The sequence below is a fragment of the Molossus molossus genome, unplaced genomic scaffold, assembly GCF_014108415.1.
Source record: "Molossus molossus isolate mMolMol1 unplaced genomic scaffold, mMolMol1.p scaffold_m16_p_12, whole genome shotgun sequence".
Lineage (NCBI taxonomy): Eukaryota > Metazoa > Chordata > Mammalia > Chiroptera > Molossidae > Molossus > Molossus molossus.
Window position 1 is genome coordinate 85,482,618 of NW_023425347.1, and position 19,070 is coordinate 85,501,687.

The 19,070-nt window shown below is 39.6% G+C and overlaps 1 protein-coding gene across 5 annotated transcripts in view; it reads right to left on the reverse strand.

Moving 5' to 3' along the window:
• Window positions 1-636: 636 nt before the first annotated feature.
• The window catches only part of STX12 (syntaxin 12), a 48,192-nt gene continuing 29,758 nt past the window's right edge, over window positions 637-19,070 (reverse strand). For 4 of the 5 annotated variants that reach the window (XM_036256302.1, XM_036256304.1, XM_036256303.1 and 1 more), the window contains exons 4-9: window positions 15,333-15,470; window positions 11,515-11,558; window positions 9,930-10,035; window positions 6,300-6,372; window positions 3,316-3,398; window positions 639-2,176 (exon numbers count right to left, since the gene is read on the reverse strand). In XM_036256302.1, coding sequence (XP_036112195.1) covers window positions 2,081-2,176; window positions 3,316-3,398; window positions 6,300-6,372; window positions 9,930-10,035; window positions 11,515-11,558; window positions 15,333-15,470 — 540 coding nt within the window. In that variant the 3' untranslated portion in view covers window positions 639-2,080. Of the gene's footprint in view, window positions 2,177-3,315; window positions 3,399-6,299; window positions 6,373-9,929; window positions 10,036-11,514; window positions 11,559-15,332; window positions 15,471-19,070 lie in introns of all 5 variants that reach the window. The other variant, XM_036256306.1, reaches the window with a different exon arrangement.

A 19,070-nucleotide genomic window follows, 5' to 3' on the forward strand; every position in this document is an offset into this window, starting at 1 on the left:
AATTAGAATCTTGTGTCAGGGGCACCCAGGTATCAGTAATTTTCTAAGTTTCTAACGTGAAGCCATGGTTAAGAGCAATTTTCCTAGACCATGGTGTCCCACTGATGAACAAAACACAGTTAAAAATTCTATGAATAGCTTTTCAGGACCATCTAGCAGAACTCCTTGGCAACTGCCACAAATTCCAGGCCATTCAAATTCTAGGCCAAGAATTCCAGGCCATTCAAATTCTATTTGCTACCTCTGGCCACTATTACCACTACCTCTGGGTTACACAATATTATAGAACAGGACTATGGTGGCTTCATTTTACCCAACCTGAAAATAGTTTTTCACAATCAACACTTTTTCTTGCCTGGAATGTTACAAATGATGTACCCAAGTTCAGCTGGAATTTGGAGCTTAAGGGGCAGTGATCACAGAACCAAAATATGGGCTCTGAAGCAGCTACTTGGGTCACTGTGACACCCCAATAGCTCTATCTTGCTTTTCAAGGAAGGGACTGCAGCAGCATCCATTCCACCCCCAAACCAATCCTCCCCTGATCTCCAGTCTTCTTGCAGGACTCAATTTTTCTAACGGACGGCACATTATCTAATTGCTACAGCATTAGGATGTTAACTCATAATAACTTACTACAAAAGTTTTTTAAATGTTTATTTGAATTAGGTGGGTAGAATGGTGCAAGAGTGCAAAGAAACTTATGCATTTGGGCCCTTGTTTCCCTACTGTTCACATTAGTTTAGTAAAAGAAGATTAAGTAACATTAAAAAGAGTGGAAGAAACTGATATAAATATATCCAGGGTAGTCAAATTCTCTAATTCACTAACGGATGAACTAAAATTGTTGGCCCAATTCACATTTATGTGAGAGCCTAAAGAAATTACATTCTCTTTAACTATTCTAGACCTGTGAAAAAGGTAAGTGAACAATATTTATATTACAATACAACAATCTTTTATTGAAACTTTTTTTTTTGTCTAAAACTATGCATGGAGAGATTAATTTCTTGTTCATAAATTAAGATAAGTCTAACATCACTATTCCAAACTAGTATTGTTTACAAAAATGAACCTTTTCTTTGCTTTATCGCCAGGTTCACAGGACTAAATTTTAAAGCAACTTCAGTCTAGCTTTTAAAATCTTCCTGCCATCAAATGCCCAGCAAACCTTATTAAGGGCGGGACAGCATTTTGACAGCAACATTCATCATTCACCAGGAATGCAGAACCACAACTGAACAACAACAACAAAAGGATTAAATCATTCCAAACAACTCCTATTTGCTTTCCAAAAGCATGCTTTGTCTTATTATCCCTTTCTTTACAAGCAGGTGGGAGAGGAACTCCTTGGAGTACAGCAATGTTAATTAAATTAATCTATTCAAAAAGTGAACATAATGTTTTAGTGTGTATATAGATGAACTGCTGCAGATGACACTAGCAGATAATAAAAGAAACTTTAAATCCAGATTAACATGTACCTCCACAACTGGCCAGCTCAAATAGATACTTCTCATTCAATCTGGATCACGTGCAATGTTTACTTTCTAGTTAAATACATTACCAAAATCTTTCAAAGCAGATAAAGAATAGGATTCTTACAAATTTAAATTAAAATGTTAAACAATAAAAACTGCTGGCTTATTACACAGTTTCTGACAGATTCAAATATGCTGGGTGCCAAAAAGTAATTCTATATCAGTTGCTAGTAAAAAAGGCAAAGCTTATATACACATAAAAAGACAATTTACAAGACTGTAGTGTCACCTGTTAAAACAAGAATATCTAAAATGGAATTTTCAGTGAACCTTTGAAATGAAGGGTAATCAGAAGAGAAGAGAAAACAAAATCCACATAAATTAATTCCTAATTTGATAAATCAATAAAATGTATACATAAATTGATAAATACTATCTCCATAGGTCACTAATTCCAAGGACTGGTTAGTAGTTAGTTTCTAACTAAATTATTACAGGATGTTCTGATGGATGCTCTCTTCTGTGATCAGTTTGTTCTGGCAGACTCCAGCAAGCACTTGCCCTTGAAAACAGTTCCGTGGGAGAAGGCTCTGAGGCAATCACTTTCCATAAACTAGCCACATAATAAGTCCAAAGATAGCAGCGATCACTGACAGGACAAGCACAAGGATACAGATCTTCTTGCGAGATTTTTTCTGAGAAGAGAAATATGTACAGAAGACATTCATGAAACAAGTACAATTTTTTATTCCAAGAGTGCTTCATAAATCTGCTTCCTGGTAATTCAAAATCAACTCTATCCATGAATGAATACACAGAGACTTGCCCAAAACCTTAAGTTACCAGAGCTAGGTAGTAGCACAAATTTTAATTTCAAGCTCCCAAATTTAGCAAAAGAACTCTTATAGCAATACTGCTAGGTATTATGTGCAATAAGTTATTTGTGCATGTATATATTAATAAATATAATATATTTATACCTATTACAAAATTGTATGTTCAATGTAAAAAATGCAGACGAGCAGAAAGAAAACAATCACCCACAGATAAAACTGTTGACATTTTGATAGTTCCTCCTGATCATTTATCTATGCAAATTGTTACCTGATATAATTGGGATCAAACTGTATGATGTTCGCTGTTTTTCTCACTTAACACTTTAGCATAAAAACTTTGTTATTATAAACTCTTCATAAACATCTCCTTTAATTTCCACATAATATAACATTGAATGGATGTAAATAATTTACTTAATTATTCCTTTTTCTGTTGGATACTAAAGTCATCACTCAATTTAAAAAAGGAAACACAATTATTAAATACAGATTTCTTTAAGAACATTCCCAGCCCTGGCCAGTTTGGCTCAGCGGTTAGAGCGCCGGCCTGCTGTCCAGAGAGACCCGGGTTCAGTTCCCGCTAAAGGGATGTACCTCGGTTGCAGTTTGTCCCTGGCCCTGGTTGGGTCGTGCAGGTGGCAGCCACTCGATGTGTCCCTTTCACGTCGATGTTTTTCTCTCTCTCTCCCCCTCCCACTCTATCTGAACAAAAAATGGAAAAATGTCCTCAGGTGAGGATAAAAAAAAAAATGACTACAGCCAACACAACAAAAGCCATCCAGTGTGAATGAATAAAAATTAATACTATGTTTTGGTAAAAAAACAAAGGAAAAAAACCCACCTAAATTATACCTATTTTATATTTTTTGGTGCGCTGCACAATTTTAGTAATTAATTTATATGTGCCATGAGATGAAAAAGGTTGAAAATCACTGGTGTATTCTAATGGCCCATAAAGTCTGTAGCATGGAGTAACTTTCTCTGGTACCTGCTTTTACCTGATAGTAAGCAGCTCGCTGTAACTGGTCAGTGGCTCTTTCCACATGTACCTCTGAGCTTTCCACATTGGCTTCTATGCTATCTGCAAAAAAGAAAGGCAGTGGATGTTTTACAAAACTCAGATGTTTCAAAACTGAAAACTGAACAAACTTCTGATGTTATAGGTCCTGGTTTCACCATCACCATTCCAACTATCCAGCTATGAAATCAGAAGTTACTAACTCCAGCCCTGATGAGTGTGGGTCATTTGGTTGAGCACTGTCCCATGCACCGAAAGGTCACCAATTTGATTCGGGTTGCAGACCTGATCCCCAGTTGGGGTGCATATGGAAGGCAACCAATAGATGCTTCTCTCTCATTACAACAGTGTTTCTGTCTCTCCCTCCCTCTCCCTTCCTGTATCTTTAAAATCAATAATTTCAAAAAAGTTACCTTGGCCAGTGTTCTCAGTGGTTAGAGTATCAGGCCATTAAACAGAGGGTCTTGGGTTCAATTGCTGATCAAGAGTAAGTACCTGGTTTGCAGGTTCAATCCCTGGCCAGGTTGGGGCACATGTGGGAGGAAACCAATCCATGTGCCTCTCACATTGATGTCTTCCCCCACCCCCTGCCCGGCAATCCCTTGCTCCCTTCCACTCTCTCTAAAAATCAATGAAAAAAAATCCTTGGGTGAGGATAACAAAAACAAACAAAACAAAACAAAAAATTACTAATTCCATAAGAGAATAGCCCTATTCTTTGGAACTAAACACTGGAGTATTTATGGGAAAGGGTTATGAAGTATGCAACTCACCCACAAATAGTTCAGAAAAAATTATGTGTACACATATGACAAGAAAAAAATTTCTAAGATGTTCTAAATTAAAATTATAACAGTCACAGAGTAAGAGAAAGAGACACAACAGTTAACCTGTTGATAGCCATGGACCAGCTGACAAAAGACAGCTCACATTTGTGTATATCTGTTGGAATTTAGGATTAATTTCCAGATGGCTATTTCTACAATTATCTAAAAGAGAGAATAACCAGGTGCCATAGAACCCCAGAAGCCTCTGCATCTTATTTACACACAAACTTTCCAATCTAACGCCCATAGCTAATTCACAGGAGTGGATACTTCTTCCTTGGAGACTTTGTTGCACCTACTCCAGAACTAGCCCTGCGTCACCTTCTCCCACTCCTTTGCCTAAAGCTCATGTAAATTCTTTCAGAATACCTCTTTCTTCCCCTTCCCCCCTACATGATGTATAAAAATGCTTGCAAAACTCTGAAGCAATGCATAGGCTGTCTTTTCTACCTAGCCATGCTGCTGGTGGTTTAGACTCCATGCCCCAAGACCAGTCTTTTTTGCTAGCAATGGTCTAATAAACCCCCGCCCCCCCCTTTTTTTGTTAATCCTCATCCAAGTATATTCTTTCCATTGATTTTTAGATAGAGTGGGAGGGAGGGAGTGGGGGAGAGAGAGAGAGAGAGAGAGAGAAAAAGAGAGAGAGAGAGATGTGAGAGAGACACATAGATCAGCTGTCTTCCAAACGCACCTCAACTGCAGCTGGGGATTGAACCTGTAACCCAGGTATGTGCGTTTGACCTGGAATCGAACCTGTGAACCTTTGGTCTGTGGTATGACACTCTTAACTGCTGAGCCAACCTGGCCAGGGCTAAACTCTTTTCTTTTAAAAAGACATGCCCTGCCCTGGCCGGTTTGGCTCAGCGGTTAGAGTGTTGGCCCATGGGCCAGAGAGTCCTGGGTTCGGTTCCCGCTAGGGCCACGTACCTCAGTTACAGTTTGTCCCCAGCCCTGACTGGGGTCGTGTGGGTGGCAACCACTCGATGTGTCTCTTTCACATCGATGTTTCTCTCTCTTCCTCCCTCTCTCCCTCCCACTCTATCTGAAGATAAATGCAAAAAAAGTGTCCTCAGGTGAGGATAAAAAAAAAGACATGCCCTGGCCGGTTTGGCTCAGCAATTAGTGTGTATCTCAGTTGTGTTCGATCCCCAGCCCTGGTTGGGGTCGTGTGGGAGGCAACCAATGGGTGTGTCTCTCTCACACCGATGTTATATTCTCTCTCTCTCTCTCTCTCTCTCTCTCTCTCTCTCCCTCCCTCTCCCTCTCTCTCTCTCTCTCTCTCCCTCCCTCTCCCCTCTCCCTCTCCCTCTCTCTCTCTCTCTCTCTCTCTCTCTCTCTCTCTCTCTCTCCCCTTCCCACTGTATCTGAAAATCAGTGGAAAAATATCCTTGGGTGAGGATTAAAAAAACAAAAAAAGACTTTCAGCCATGGAAGTTAAACTTTTTTTTTGTTTAGCACATTATATAGAAAGAAAGAGTGAGAGTAAATTAAAAGCAAATGGGGTAGCCCGGTAGGTGTGGCTCAGTGGCTGAGTGTCAACCGATGCACCAAGAGGTCACCAGTTCGATTCCCAGTCAGGGCACATGCCCAGGTTGTGGGCCAAATCCCCAGTGGGGGACATGCAGGAGGCAGCCAATCGATGTTTCTGTCTCTCCCTCTGCCTTCCTCTTTCTCTAAAATCAATAAAGATTAAAAAATAAATTTAAAATAAATAAATAAAAGCAAATGGGGTAGAATGTTAGCAAGAGCTTATTCTGGGCAAAGGTTATAAGGGAATTCCTTGTAGTTACTTTCATTTTTGCAACTTTTTAGAAACGAGATTATTTCCAAATAAAAAGTTCTACAAAGGAGTTACTAATCCCATAATTGTACAAGTTTCTAGAAATAAAGCTGGGAAGCTGACGGCTATTCTCCTAAACAGCCATACTTACCAAGAGGCTATAGCAAGTGAATGGAGCTGAATATTCATTGAGGCCTTACTTTAACGTCTATATTTGACAACATAAGAAAATTGTAAGGAATTGAACTTAATGATTTTTAAATGGCATTCCTAAATTCCTAAGACACATTTTACTGACTTCTTTGCACACAAATACTATCAACTCACCTTTATGTTAAAGGGATTAATAATACGTACCAATCAGATCACCCTGGTCATGGATCATCATAGCCAAATCTTTAAATATCTGATTGACATCCAAAATGTCAGCCTAAGGGACACAAAAAACAATGAACTAACATTAAGCAATATGTTAGAGATTCATTTCCTCTACTTACCTAAAGTTAGTAAAATACCTAAAGCTATTAATATAACATGTGTTTTTAAGGCTTATAAATCATATATAAAGTTCTTAGACCTTTGCAATAAGCACTTTATAGTGTTAGCTATTATTTATTACTTAATTGGTTTTCATGACACCCAATGAGACATGTATTATCCCCATTCTATAGAAGAGAAAATTGGGGCTCAGAGAGGTTTATTGACTTGTTCCAAGGTCTTACCACTAACAAGTGGCCAAACTGAAAATTGAAAGTTCATGATGTTTTCATCATTATCCCTCCTTTATATTTAAATTAATTACTCAGTAACTCTATAAAGTAAGTATCTTTGAGGATAATGAGGCTCAGAGAGGTTATGTAACTTGTCTAGTCACACAGCTTATTAGTGAGAAAACTAAGTGTTGCAGCTACAATATCTCTAAACCCAATCTCTTTTGACTGCCTCTCAGAATGCTACAATAAAAACTGATACCTTGAAAGCAGTATTTCCTAATCATAACTTGGCTGGGACAGTTTGCTAGTTGCTGTAGATACAAAAGGGCTTAATAGCTAACTGGGAATTGAGGGGATCAACACACAAGATAAATAAAAAGGGATTTATATAGGAAATGACTAATAAATGGTACAGAACATTGTGCAGAGGAGAAAGCTTTTGCAGGAGAGATAGGACTTGAGTTGTGCCTTAAAGCAAAAGAGAAGCCATATGAACAGAAAGGTAACTGAGTTAAAGAGCAAATAGCCCAGCTTAGCTATAACATAGATGTGATATTGTGATTTATAATAAATATATATTTGGTCTTCATCCCATTCCCATCCAGAGTTCCTAAAACCCTTGGAATTTCCTAAGTGATAAAGATAAAGATGTCTTGTTATTCCAATAAGCCTCATTCAACCATACCAGAGTTTATGTTAAAGATGTGACTTTTGGATAACCCTTAAGAATGGGACATGGTTTCCAGGGAAACCAACCTTATGATTAGAGGGTTGGAACTTTCAGCCCCACTCTGGGGAGGTGAGGGGTACTGGAGGCTGAATCAATCCCCAAAGGCCAATAATTTAATCAGTCAAACCACAAAATGAAGTCTCCATAAAAATCCTAAATAACAGGTTCTAAAAGTTCTGGGTTGATGAACACATGCAGGCCCTGGGAGAATGGCATACCTGCAGAAGGGACGCTCTGCACCCCTTCCCACACACCTTGCCCTAAGCATCTCTTTCATTTGGCTATTCCTGAGTTGTATTCTTCTATAATAAATCAGTAATCTAGTTAAGTAAATTGTCTCCTTGAGTTCTGTGAGACACTCTAGCAAATCAATCAAAACCATGGAGGGGGCTATGGGAACCTCCAATTTAGAGCCTGTCAGTCAGAAGCACAGGTAACAACCAGGACTTGACGCTGGCATCTGAAGTGTGAGAATGAACCCAACCTGTGGGATCTGATGCTCACTCCAGGTAGACAGTATCAGAATTGAGTTAAATTGCAGGACACCCAGCTAGAGTGGCAGAATTACTTGATGTGAAAAAAATACCCACACATTTGGTGGCTAGAAGGGTCAGAAGTGTAGAATGAGAGTACAGGAGACACAGAAGAGTGTATTGTTTTCCATTTGAACAGGGTTTGCATGTTAAATGTAAGAAAAGACTGGACATGCCCTGGCTGGTTTGGCTCAGCAGTTAGAGCGTCAGCCCATGGACCAGAGAGTCCCGGGTTCAGTTCCCGCGAGGGGCACGTACCTCAGTTACAATTTATCCCCAGCCTAGTTGGGGTCGTGTGGGTGGCAACCACACGATGTGTCTCTCTCGCATAGATGTTTCTCTCTCCCTCTTCCTCCCTCTCTCCCTCCCACTCTATCTGAAGATAAATGCAAAAAAAGTGTCCTCAGGTGAGGATAAAAAAAAAAATGAAAAGACTGGACATGAAAATTGAGCCTGGCTAAGGAATCTGGACTTAATTCTGTTGAATGTGACGTGCCTATTACATTCCTGACATCCACTAAGTTACATTGCTTTCCTTAGCTCAATATGTCTCATTCCCTGCTATAATAGTATTTCTGTTAGAGAACCAAGTCAATGATTAGTAGCAGTATGTGAGAAAAAGAAAGATATAATATCTTTAAAGGAAATTAAATAATCAAACTTCAGGATGAACTGTCTCATCAGGGACCAGATACTGGTGGGATCCAGGTCAGTAGGTCTCAACCCTGATTATATATTATCATCTGGGAAATTAAAAAGAAAAAAATCCATGCCCAGGACTTCTTGTGGATATTTGCCCATTTTTAACCTACAAAAAATAGGAGTTTCACATAGTCCAAACTAACAAATGGTGTGTGGGGGAAGAGAGCTAGGGCATAAAAAAAAAAGTCCAGCCCTGGCCAGTGTTGGCTTAGTTGGTTTAGTGTTGTTCCATATAAGAGAGGTCATGGGTTTGATTACTGGTCAGGGCACATGCCCAGGTTGCAGCCCATTGATGTTTCTCTCTCTTTTGTTGTTCTCTCTCCCTCTCCCTTCCTCTCTAAAAAATCAATATAAACACACTTTTAAAAAAGGTCCAAGTGGTTCTAATGTACAGTCAAGATTTGGAACTACTGCTACAGATGAAGGTCAAGGAGGAGCTCAAAGTTTCTCTTCTCTATAACCCTCCTTTCCCCACTGCCCTCAGGGATGGCAGTCTTCTACCTTCATGGTGGAAAAAACTCAGGTTTAAGGATATTTAATTGGTCACTGTGCAAAATTAAAGTTGGAAACTCAGGTAATAAAGGCTTCAAGACCTCTCAACCCCCACTTAAAAAACTGTTCCAATTTCTCTGACCCACTGAAGTGATATCTACAACTTGAGATTAGACTTTGGGATGCACAAAAATGGAGCAAACCTTTTGGCCTGCCTTTTTTTTTTTTGTACAGATAGAGTGGGAGGGAGAGAGAGGAAGAGAGAGAGAGAGAGAAACATCGACGTGAAAGGGACACATCGAGTGGCTGTCACCCACACGACCAACCAGGGCCGGGGACAAACCGCAACCGAGGTACGTGCCCTCAGCGGGAACCGAACCCAGGTCTCTCCGGACCGCAGGCCGACGCTCTAACCGCTGAGCCAAACCGGCCAGGGCTGGCCTGCCTTTATTCTGGGCTATTCAGACTAAGTAAAGAGGCTCCCTGTAGAGCCCTGCCTAACCTAAGGATTGGTACTGAGGTTTGGGAGTAAAGTCTTAATGAGTGATACAATATTTGTTTGCCTTGTTCTGTTCTCCAAGCATATTCTTAGGGAGATCAGAGAAGATATGATGCTTGAGCAAAGGATTTGGGTGTTCTTGGGCACCAATAAATACCATCATAAACATAATGCAGATTCACCATGATTACATTGAAACTTAATATCCAAATCACATAATGACTCCTTTTGTTTTTTCATAATCACTGAGAGAAAATCAAAGTGCATTATACAGTGCAGCTATATTGAGTCAAACAAAAAACATGACCTGGCTCTCACCTCCAGCTGCCGAATCGCCGTTTCCCTCTCCTTAATAAGTTCCAGGTCCTGCTCGGTGATGGCCACCTCATCCTCCTGGCTCTGCATCTGGTTCCACTCCTCATGGCTGCAGGGAGACAAGCACTCTAGTTGATTCCTCCTCTCAAAGGTGTGCATGAGACATCTATAGCATCTCTACTGCCAGCGGAGCCTATTTGAGGACATCACGGGGCTCTAAGTCTTCTGCTATCAATCAAGACAAAGTCCCCGAGGGCTACAATCTTCATATGCAGAGGCAAAGTGCTGATAGCACCAAGAAAACCAAGTCCCAGCTTTCATGGGAAAGACTGAGATGAAGCAGAATTTTGAGGGATGGGACTCCTTGCTATTTCCATTTAGGGGTATACTCTGCAATCTTGCTAGGGTTTGCTAGACAAGGAAAGTAGGTAGAGATCTTAAGTCAATGAAGTACACCAACCCATTCTCTTCCAGGGTACTCTCAAGGTGCAAGCTGTGTTGGTATCCTGGGTAATGCATGAGTGGAGAAGAACAGGCTAAATGACCTGGCAGTCTAACAGAATAACATCTCCTGGTTTTCAGAAATCTTAAGATTATGCTTTGGGTTAAATACCTCTTAACAGAAAACTAAAGTAAAAAGTTAGTAAAATGTTATGTCCTCTTTCCAGGCACCATATTTAGAAGAATGGTAGGTATGTGATACATTATACTAGACAGGAAACACTTTGAAAATCCAGTATTAAGCATTTTCCCAACAGTATGTCTAAATCATATGTCATCTTCACATTATTTTAAAAATTTCCATGTGGAGATACAAAGCTGAATAATACAGCACTCCAGGCCTCTGAGGAGCTCACAATATAGCGGGGGTGGGGGAGGGAGATAGATATCTATCTATGACAAAACAGTTTAAATTCTAAACTAATACGGTGAATATATTTCTATGGAATTACAGCAAATCCTCAATGTTGATAGGTTCTGTGACTTTTAGCAAAATGATATATAATGAAACCAACTTGACCATAGGCTAATCAATTTAAACAAGAATTAAGTTCCTATGGCACCTCATCAAGGTTATAAGGAAATGACGAGCAAAACGGTGTCATTCGAGGACCTACTATAGTTGAAGAAGTTTGAGAAAGGAGACATCTTTCAAATATAAACTGTTTGCTTTCCCTTTTAATACTCCAGAAAAATGAACTGCCTCTATTTTAGAGGGGAATAAACAGAGACCCAATAACTTTGAAGAATTAGAGATAAAATGGTAAATCCTAATTAAAGATTAAAATATTTAGACCTCTTAATCTGTAGATTTGTGGCTTTAGTTATTCCTAGTGAGCCAGGTTCTCTATCCAACACAGAGTTTCCTGGAATTTTGAATTCACCTTGAAATTATTCCTTACATAATTCAAAGACCTTGGAAAAACACATGGTTTTAACATTTTTGTTTTACTTAGTGGATTATAAATTAACTACCTCAGGTCTCCCTTTATTTTTCCTTTTTTTCTCACTGATTTTTAAAATTAAAAACATAAACAACAGAATCCCATCTCAACTATTCAGAAGGTTGTCTGATCAATTCTTTTACCTGTCAAATGAGACGAGTTGCTCCTCTCTTTGCCTCTCTTCCGCCTAGAAAGCAGAGGATATTATTGCTGCTGTTATCCAGAAAAATGGCACAGACACACAAAACAACAGCTTCTCTTAGCTAGAGTATAAAGAAGCAATAGCCTTTTGCCTCAACAGAATCTGCTACAGAAAGGCACAGGACTGTGGGAATCTGCCTTGACTAGGAAATGGGTGAGAAAGAAAATCTTTCCAGTTTGGGCTCCGAAGAGAAATCATACTAAACAAGATGGAGAGAACATGGGCAGGAGAGAGGATTAAAAAGTAATAATGAATGATAACCTATTTTAAAATTTGGAGGGAGATGGATTAAGGGACATTTGAAAATTTGAAATACATTTTTAGAATATGTAGATATATTTTTTAAATGGACATTTGCAGCATCGTAGGCACTAAAGTGGCAAATTCACTTTAAAAATCAGTCAAGCCTTGGTCAGTTTTGCTCAGTGGTTAGAGCATCAGCCCGCAGACCAGAGTCCCGGGTTCAGTTCCCACTAAGGGCACGTACCTCGGTTGCAGTTTGTCCCCGCCCCGGTTGGTGTCGTGTGGGTGGCAACCACTCGATGTGTCTCTCTCACACTGATGTTTCTCTCTTTCTCTTTTCCCCTTCTCTCCTGCTCTATCTGAAGATAAATGCAAAAATGTCCTCTGGTGAGGTTAAAAAAAAAAAAAGTCTAATGGCTGGGGAGGGGAGGAAGAAACATCTGTAACAACAACAAAATAAAAATAAAAATAAAAAAATAAATAAATAAGGACATCCTGTAAAGTGGGCAAAAAAAAAAAATCAGTCTAATGGCCATGGCCAGTTTGCCTCAGCAGTTAGAGCATCAGCCCATGGACCAAAGGGTCGAGGGTTTGATCCCCAGTCAAGGGTACATACTTGGGTTGCAAGCTCGATCCCCAGCCCCAGTTGGGGTAGTGCAAGAGGCAACCAATAGATGTGCCTCTCTCACATCAATGTTTCTCTCTCTCTCCCACCACTCCCCCCTTTCCACGCTATCTAAAATTTAATGGATAAATATCCTTAGTTGAGGATTAACAAAAAATAAATACAGTAACCATTATCCTGACTTTGTGATAATCATTTTCTTGTATTTTATATATCTAGTGATATGTATTGTTATTTAATATCATTTCACCTGATTTTGAACTTTACATGAACGTGGTTACGTTGTTTGTATTCTTTCATGCTTTGACTGGATCACACCAGATTATGCTACATCATCCTGATGATGAAATGTAACTGTGGTTCCTTCATTTTCTTTGTGATATGATATTATAACATATGAATAAAACACAATGTATGGATCTATTCTACAGTTGCTGGACATGTGGATGTTCCCAAATTTGAGTACTATAAATTATGCTGCTACAAATGAACATTCCTATACACATATTTTGGTACCAACATACAGTTTTTTTTTCTCTAGGGTAGAACTACTGAGTCATAAGGTATGCATGTGTTCTGAAGTTACAGACAAAATGTTTTCCAGTGATTGTTCCAATTCATACTACCACCGTCCAGGTAGAAAGTTCCTGTTGCATCATAGCCGTAACAACCACCCTTGGTGTTTACAGAAATTACCATTTTTGACCTTCTTTTGGACATGAAATAGTACGTCATTGGGGTTTTAACCTGCAATTCCAAAAGAGATATTGTCCTTCATAACATTAAAGAGGGCACTCCACTGGCTTCCACTGTTGCTGTTGAGAAATCAACCCTCAATCTAACTATTGTGTCTTTAAAATATTCTATTATTTTTACCTTGCTAATTTTATGATTTTTGTCTTTGTCTTTGATGTTCTAAAGTATCTCTTTGTTGTAACTATATGAGAGTTTTTAATTTAGCCCTTCTGAGATTGGTTGGGCTTCCTGAAACTACAAATTAGTGTCTTTAATCAGTTCTGAAATATTACCACCCATTAACTCTTCAAATATCATCTGTTCTGTTTGCTCTGTAACTCCAATTAAAACTGTTAGATCCGTTCACTTTATCCTCCATTTCTCATTATCTTTCTTCCCTATTTAACTTCTTAACCCCCTGTCCTACATGTTGGATAATATCTTCTAACCTATATTCTAGGTAAACCACCTATCCATTAAGTTTTTAATTTCCATATATTTTCCAATTCTAGAAAATCTTTTGATGTTTTTCCAAAGCTCTGTGTAGTTTCCTGCTTCCTGCAGATGTTTCGATTTTTTCTTTTATTTCCTTAAACACAGTAAGTATAGTTATCTTGTAATTCTAATAATAAGAAGTCTCTGTAAGTCTGTTTCACCTTACTGTTGTTTCTATTTGTTCTCATTCAGGGTTATTTGTTTCTTTGTGTACCTGCTTATTTTTAACACTATGCTGTTCACAGAAACTGAAGGTATTATTTCAGGGCTAGGATAAAGATGTCTAATCAGAAACGATTTTTCTTTTTTTCTTTTTTTTTATCCTCACCCGAGGATATTTTTCCATTTTTTGTACAGATAGAGTGGGAGGGAGAGAGAGAGAGAGAAACATCGACGTGAAGGGACACATCGAGTGGCTGCCACCCGCACAACCAACCAGGGCTGGGGACAAACTGCAACCGAACTACGTGCCCTTAGCGGGAACCGAACCCAGGTCTCTCCGGACCGCAGGCCGACGCTCTAACCGCTGAGCCAAACTGGCCAGGGCAGAAAGGATTTTTCTATTTGCTTCTTCCTGGCACCTGAGTATACTCTACCAGTTCTGGACTACTTGAAGCTTAAGGTTTTTGCACCATTCAAGTAGTATGAATTTGTGAAATCTGCTTAAAGGTTACTCTGTGGTATAGCTTGTCTGGATTTCTCCTCCCTTCTGCTGTCCTCTACCTGCTCAGCTCAGTGCTAATGTAATTTTTTTGCAGTCCATTTGGGGATATATTTTTCTAGGGGCCTAGTTTAATTTGAGGAGCATCTTCCTTTAGATCTCCACCTTACATGGACCTTGGGCTTCGACTTTAGTCCACCCTCATGCAATGAGAACATTAAAAATGAAGCTCAAATTTGTCTTAGTAAATGTACTCAGTACAAAAGCAGTTTCAGTGCTCTGCACACCACTATAGCTTCTTCTCACGTTCTCTTAGATTTTGACCTTAATATTTCCATGGCTCTTAAGTACTTTTGAGAAGCTGGGTTGTTAAAATCTAGTGTTTGGACCTGGCCGGTTTGGCTCCGTGGTTAGAGCGTCGGCCTGCGGTCCAGAGAGACGCGGGTTCGGTTCCCGCTAAGGGCATGTACCTCGGTTGCAGTTTGTCCCCGGCCATGGTTGGGTCGTGTGGGTGGCAACCACTCGATGTGTTCCTTTCATGTCGATGTTTCTCTCTCTCTCTCCCCCTCCCACTCTATCTGAACAAAATACCGAAAAATGTCCTCGGGTGAGGATAAAAAAAAAAAAATCTAGTGTTTGGTGATTCTTTTCAAAGAGAAGATGAATCCAAATAAACTAGCCTACTATACTCTAAGAAACAGATTCATTCTTTCTTCTTTTTTAAAGTTTTTAACAGAAGACCAATATAACAATAAAAAGAAAATACACATAAATCTACCTGTCACTTTTTAAAACCTTTGTATACATTCCTTTTTAGTCTTTGACCATATGCACAAATTTTTTTTTTTACATAGGTTATACCAATCTGGCATTCTCATATCAGCTAATGTCTATATTATTTGTGGGGATAGCAAACAAAGGCTAATGGTCAGAGGGGAAAAAAACCCTAGGAAACGACATCCTGAAATTTGCAAAGGTCTTCTTTAGGGAATAAACTTACAGAAAGTCGAGATCCAGCTCTTGCTCTGGCAATACTCTCCTTTTCCTTTTCAGACACCCTTCTCTGCACAGCCTGGAAATTGTTTAATGCTGCAGAGAAATCGTTCATGAGGCGTTCTTTTTGAAGTCTCTGCTGGCGCTAAAGGAATTAAACAAAAATGTGAAAGTTCATTTAACTAGTCCCATCATTTGGTTTTAATACCCATTAAAAGCAATATTATACCCCCTAAAGATTCCCTATTAGAAAAATTATTATGGCCTGGCCAGTGTGGTTCAATTGATTGAGCGTCATCCCATGTACCAGGAGGTCACCCATTTAATTCCTAGTCAGGGCACATGCCTGGGCTGTGAGCTTAATTCCCAGTAGGCGGCATGCAGGGGGCAGCTGATCAATGTTTCTCTCTCACCAATGTTTCTATCTCTTTCTCCCTCTCCCTTCTTCTTTCTGAAACCAATAAAAACATATTTAAAAAATAAATAAATAAAATTACTATGAAATAGGAACTTCCTTAAATTAATAAATATGCTCTTTGCTAACTCAAATCCCTGGTTAATACTATAGGCCACATCAGAATTTTCATTCTGACAAATCTGGGAACTGGATGTCATTTACCTTATAAGGTAATCTCAGAGGGAATTGCAATTCAGAATTTTGGTTCCCTAAAGGATCAAAAACCAAATAATTACTGTTGAACTCAGAATGGACCCAGAGATTGTTTTTATTAAAATGTTAAAACTGGCTCAGCCAGTGTGGCTCACTGGTTGAGCATCAACCCATGCACCAAGTGGTTGCCGGTTCGATTCCTGGTCAGGGCACATGCCCAGGTTGTGGGCCCGCCTCAGTGGGGGGCATGCAGGAGGCGGCCAATCAATGTTCTTGCTTATCGATGTTTCTATCTCCCTCTCCCTTTAAAAATCAATAAAGAAAAAAATATTTAAAAAATAATAACCCTAAGAAGCCTGAAACACCAATCAGAAAGAATAGATGTACCCCCATGTTCGTAGCAGCACTATTTACAATAGCTAAGATCTAGAAACAGCCCAAATGTCCATCAGTAGACGAATGAATAAAAAAGATGTGGTACAAAAAAAAAAAAAAAAAAAAAAAAAAGCCCTGGCCGGTTTGGTTCAGCGGTTAGAGCATCCGCCTGCGCTCCGGAGAGACCTGGGTTCGGTTCCCGCTAAGGGCGTGTACCTCGGTTGCAGTTTGTCCCCGGCCCTGGTTGGTCGTGCGGGTGGCGGCCACTCGATGTGTCCCTTTCACATCGATGTTTCCCTCTCTCTCTCTTCCTCTCTCTCCCTCCCACTCTATCTGTGCAAAAAATGGAAAAATGTCCTCGGGTGAGGATTAAAAAAAAAAAAGAAAAAGGTGTGGTACATATACACAATGGAATACTATGCAGCTGTAAGAAAGAAAGCTCTCTTATCCTTTGAGACGACATAGAGGGACCTGGAAAGTATTATCCTAAGCGAAACAAGCCAAATAGAGAAAGACAAGTATCATATGATCTCACTTATTTCTGGAATATAATGAACATAACAGTCTGAGGAATGGGGTAGTCCCAGAGACGTGGAAGTGGGGTACAGACTGACAATTCCCAGAAGAGGGGGTGGTGGGGAGAGATAAACCACAGAATTTATATGCATGTATGCATGAACAATGGACATAGACAACAAAGCTGGGGACAGGGCGGGGAGGAGGGGAAGGGAGAATCAGTGGGGGGGGGGGGGAGAGAAACATCTGTAACAAAAATAAATTAATTCATTAATTAAAAAAATAATAAAAATAAATAAAATGTTAAAACTGCATTCACCTATGCCTAGTTCACAGCTTCCCTAAAACCACAGGGTAATTTTCCTTTACACTATGGTGAGGTTTTAAATCTTTGAGAACCTGAAAATTAGTTTCTATAGTTACAGGCCACCTTAACTAAGCTTACTAAGTCTATGTCTCAAAAAACACATAATTAGCCCTGGCCGGTTTGGCTCAGCGGTTAGAGGATCGGCCTGCGGTTCGGAGAGACCCGGGTTCGGTTCCCGCTAAGGGCATGTACCTCGGTTGCAGTTTGTCCCCGGCCCTGGTTGGTTGTGCGGGTGGCGACCACTCGATGTGTCCCTTTCACATCGATGTTTCTCTCTTTCTCTGTTCCTCTCTCTCCCTCCCACTCTACCTGAACAACAATAACAAAAAAAAAAAAAAAAAAAGGAAAAAAAGGTCCTCGGGTGAGGATGATAAAAAAATTTAAAAAAAACAACACATAATTAGAGCACTTGCTGTATGCTGAGAATATAGAAATAAAATCTCATCCCTGACCTCAAACAGTTTACCATGTATATTTATAGATAAAGGATATAGACATACAAGTAACAAATTATTATAAAAAATTGCTATATCCAATCAGTACTATAAGTGTTCTTAGGTAGATATAATCAGTAAGAACTCAAGGGATCAAAAAGGTCTCAAGAGGAGGTGGTCACTAAAGAAAAAGTAAGGCATGAGAGAAGGGGTTAGGCAAATTCAGGCAGGAGAACAGTGTGAGCAAAGGCAAGGTGGTAGAAATTTGAAGAGGATCTATAAGGGGATATTTTGGATGGAACCAAAGGTGTGTTTTTTTGTTTTAATTTTTTTTCTTTATTGACTTTAGAGAGAGAGGAAGGGAGAGGGAGAGAGAGATAGAGGCATCGATGAGAGAGAACATCGATTGGCCACCTCCTGCATGCCCTCAACTGGGGATCAGGTCTACAACCTGGGCATGTGCCCTGACCGGGAATCGAACCGGTGACCTCTTGGTGCATGGGTCGATACTCACCCTCTGAGCCACAGAAGCCACGCTGGAACCAAAGGTGTTTTCACAAGAATAGCTAAAAGATGAAATTGGAAAGGGGAAGGCTCAGACCACAGCAGGTTTTAAGTGCCAAGCTAAAGACTTTGGGACCTAATCTCTAAAGAACAAAGAACAATGAAGATTTTTGTGCAGGGAACATGATGGGAACAAAATGATAACTTAGAAAAATTAGTCTGTGATGGTGTAGAAGATAGAATGGAAAAAAGAAACGCGTCAGAAAGATTACTGCAATAGTCTAGGTTTAAGGTTAGGAGAATATAGTATCTGTCAGTAATGGGAACAGAAAGAAATTAATTTAAGAAACATTATGACTTAGTGAGTGGCTACAGGGGAAGGGGGTAATGTCAAGAATGACTCAAATTTCACTCCTAAGAGAGTGATGGTAATACTGAAAGCAAATTTAGATGAGGAACTTTTTTTCCCTTTTCTGAGATTTTTTTTATTTTTTTATCCTCACCCGAGGACATTTTCCCATTTTTTGTACAGATAGAGTGGGAGGGAGAGAGAGGAAGAGACAGAGAGAGAGAAACATCGATGTGAAAGGGACACATTGAGTGGCTGCCACCACACGACCAACCAGGGCCAGGGACAAACTGCAACCGAAGTACGTGCCCTTAGCGGGAACCAAACCCGGGTCTCTCCGACCGCAGGCCGATGCTCTAACCGCTGAGCCAAACCGGCCAGGGCCCTTTTCTGAGATTTTTATTTGTTCACAAATATTGCAACAATTAGAAAGAAAAAAAAATCATCCCCTAATCTCACTATCCAAAAAATACTATCTTTTAAGTACATCATAAATGTTTTCCATGTTATCATCCTCTTCACAATTACTATCCTTGTTACATAATATTCCATCAAACTGATCTAGTAAATTTATTTTTCTTTATTGATTT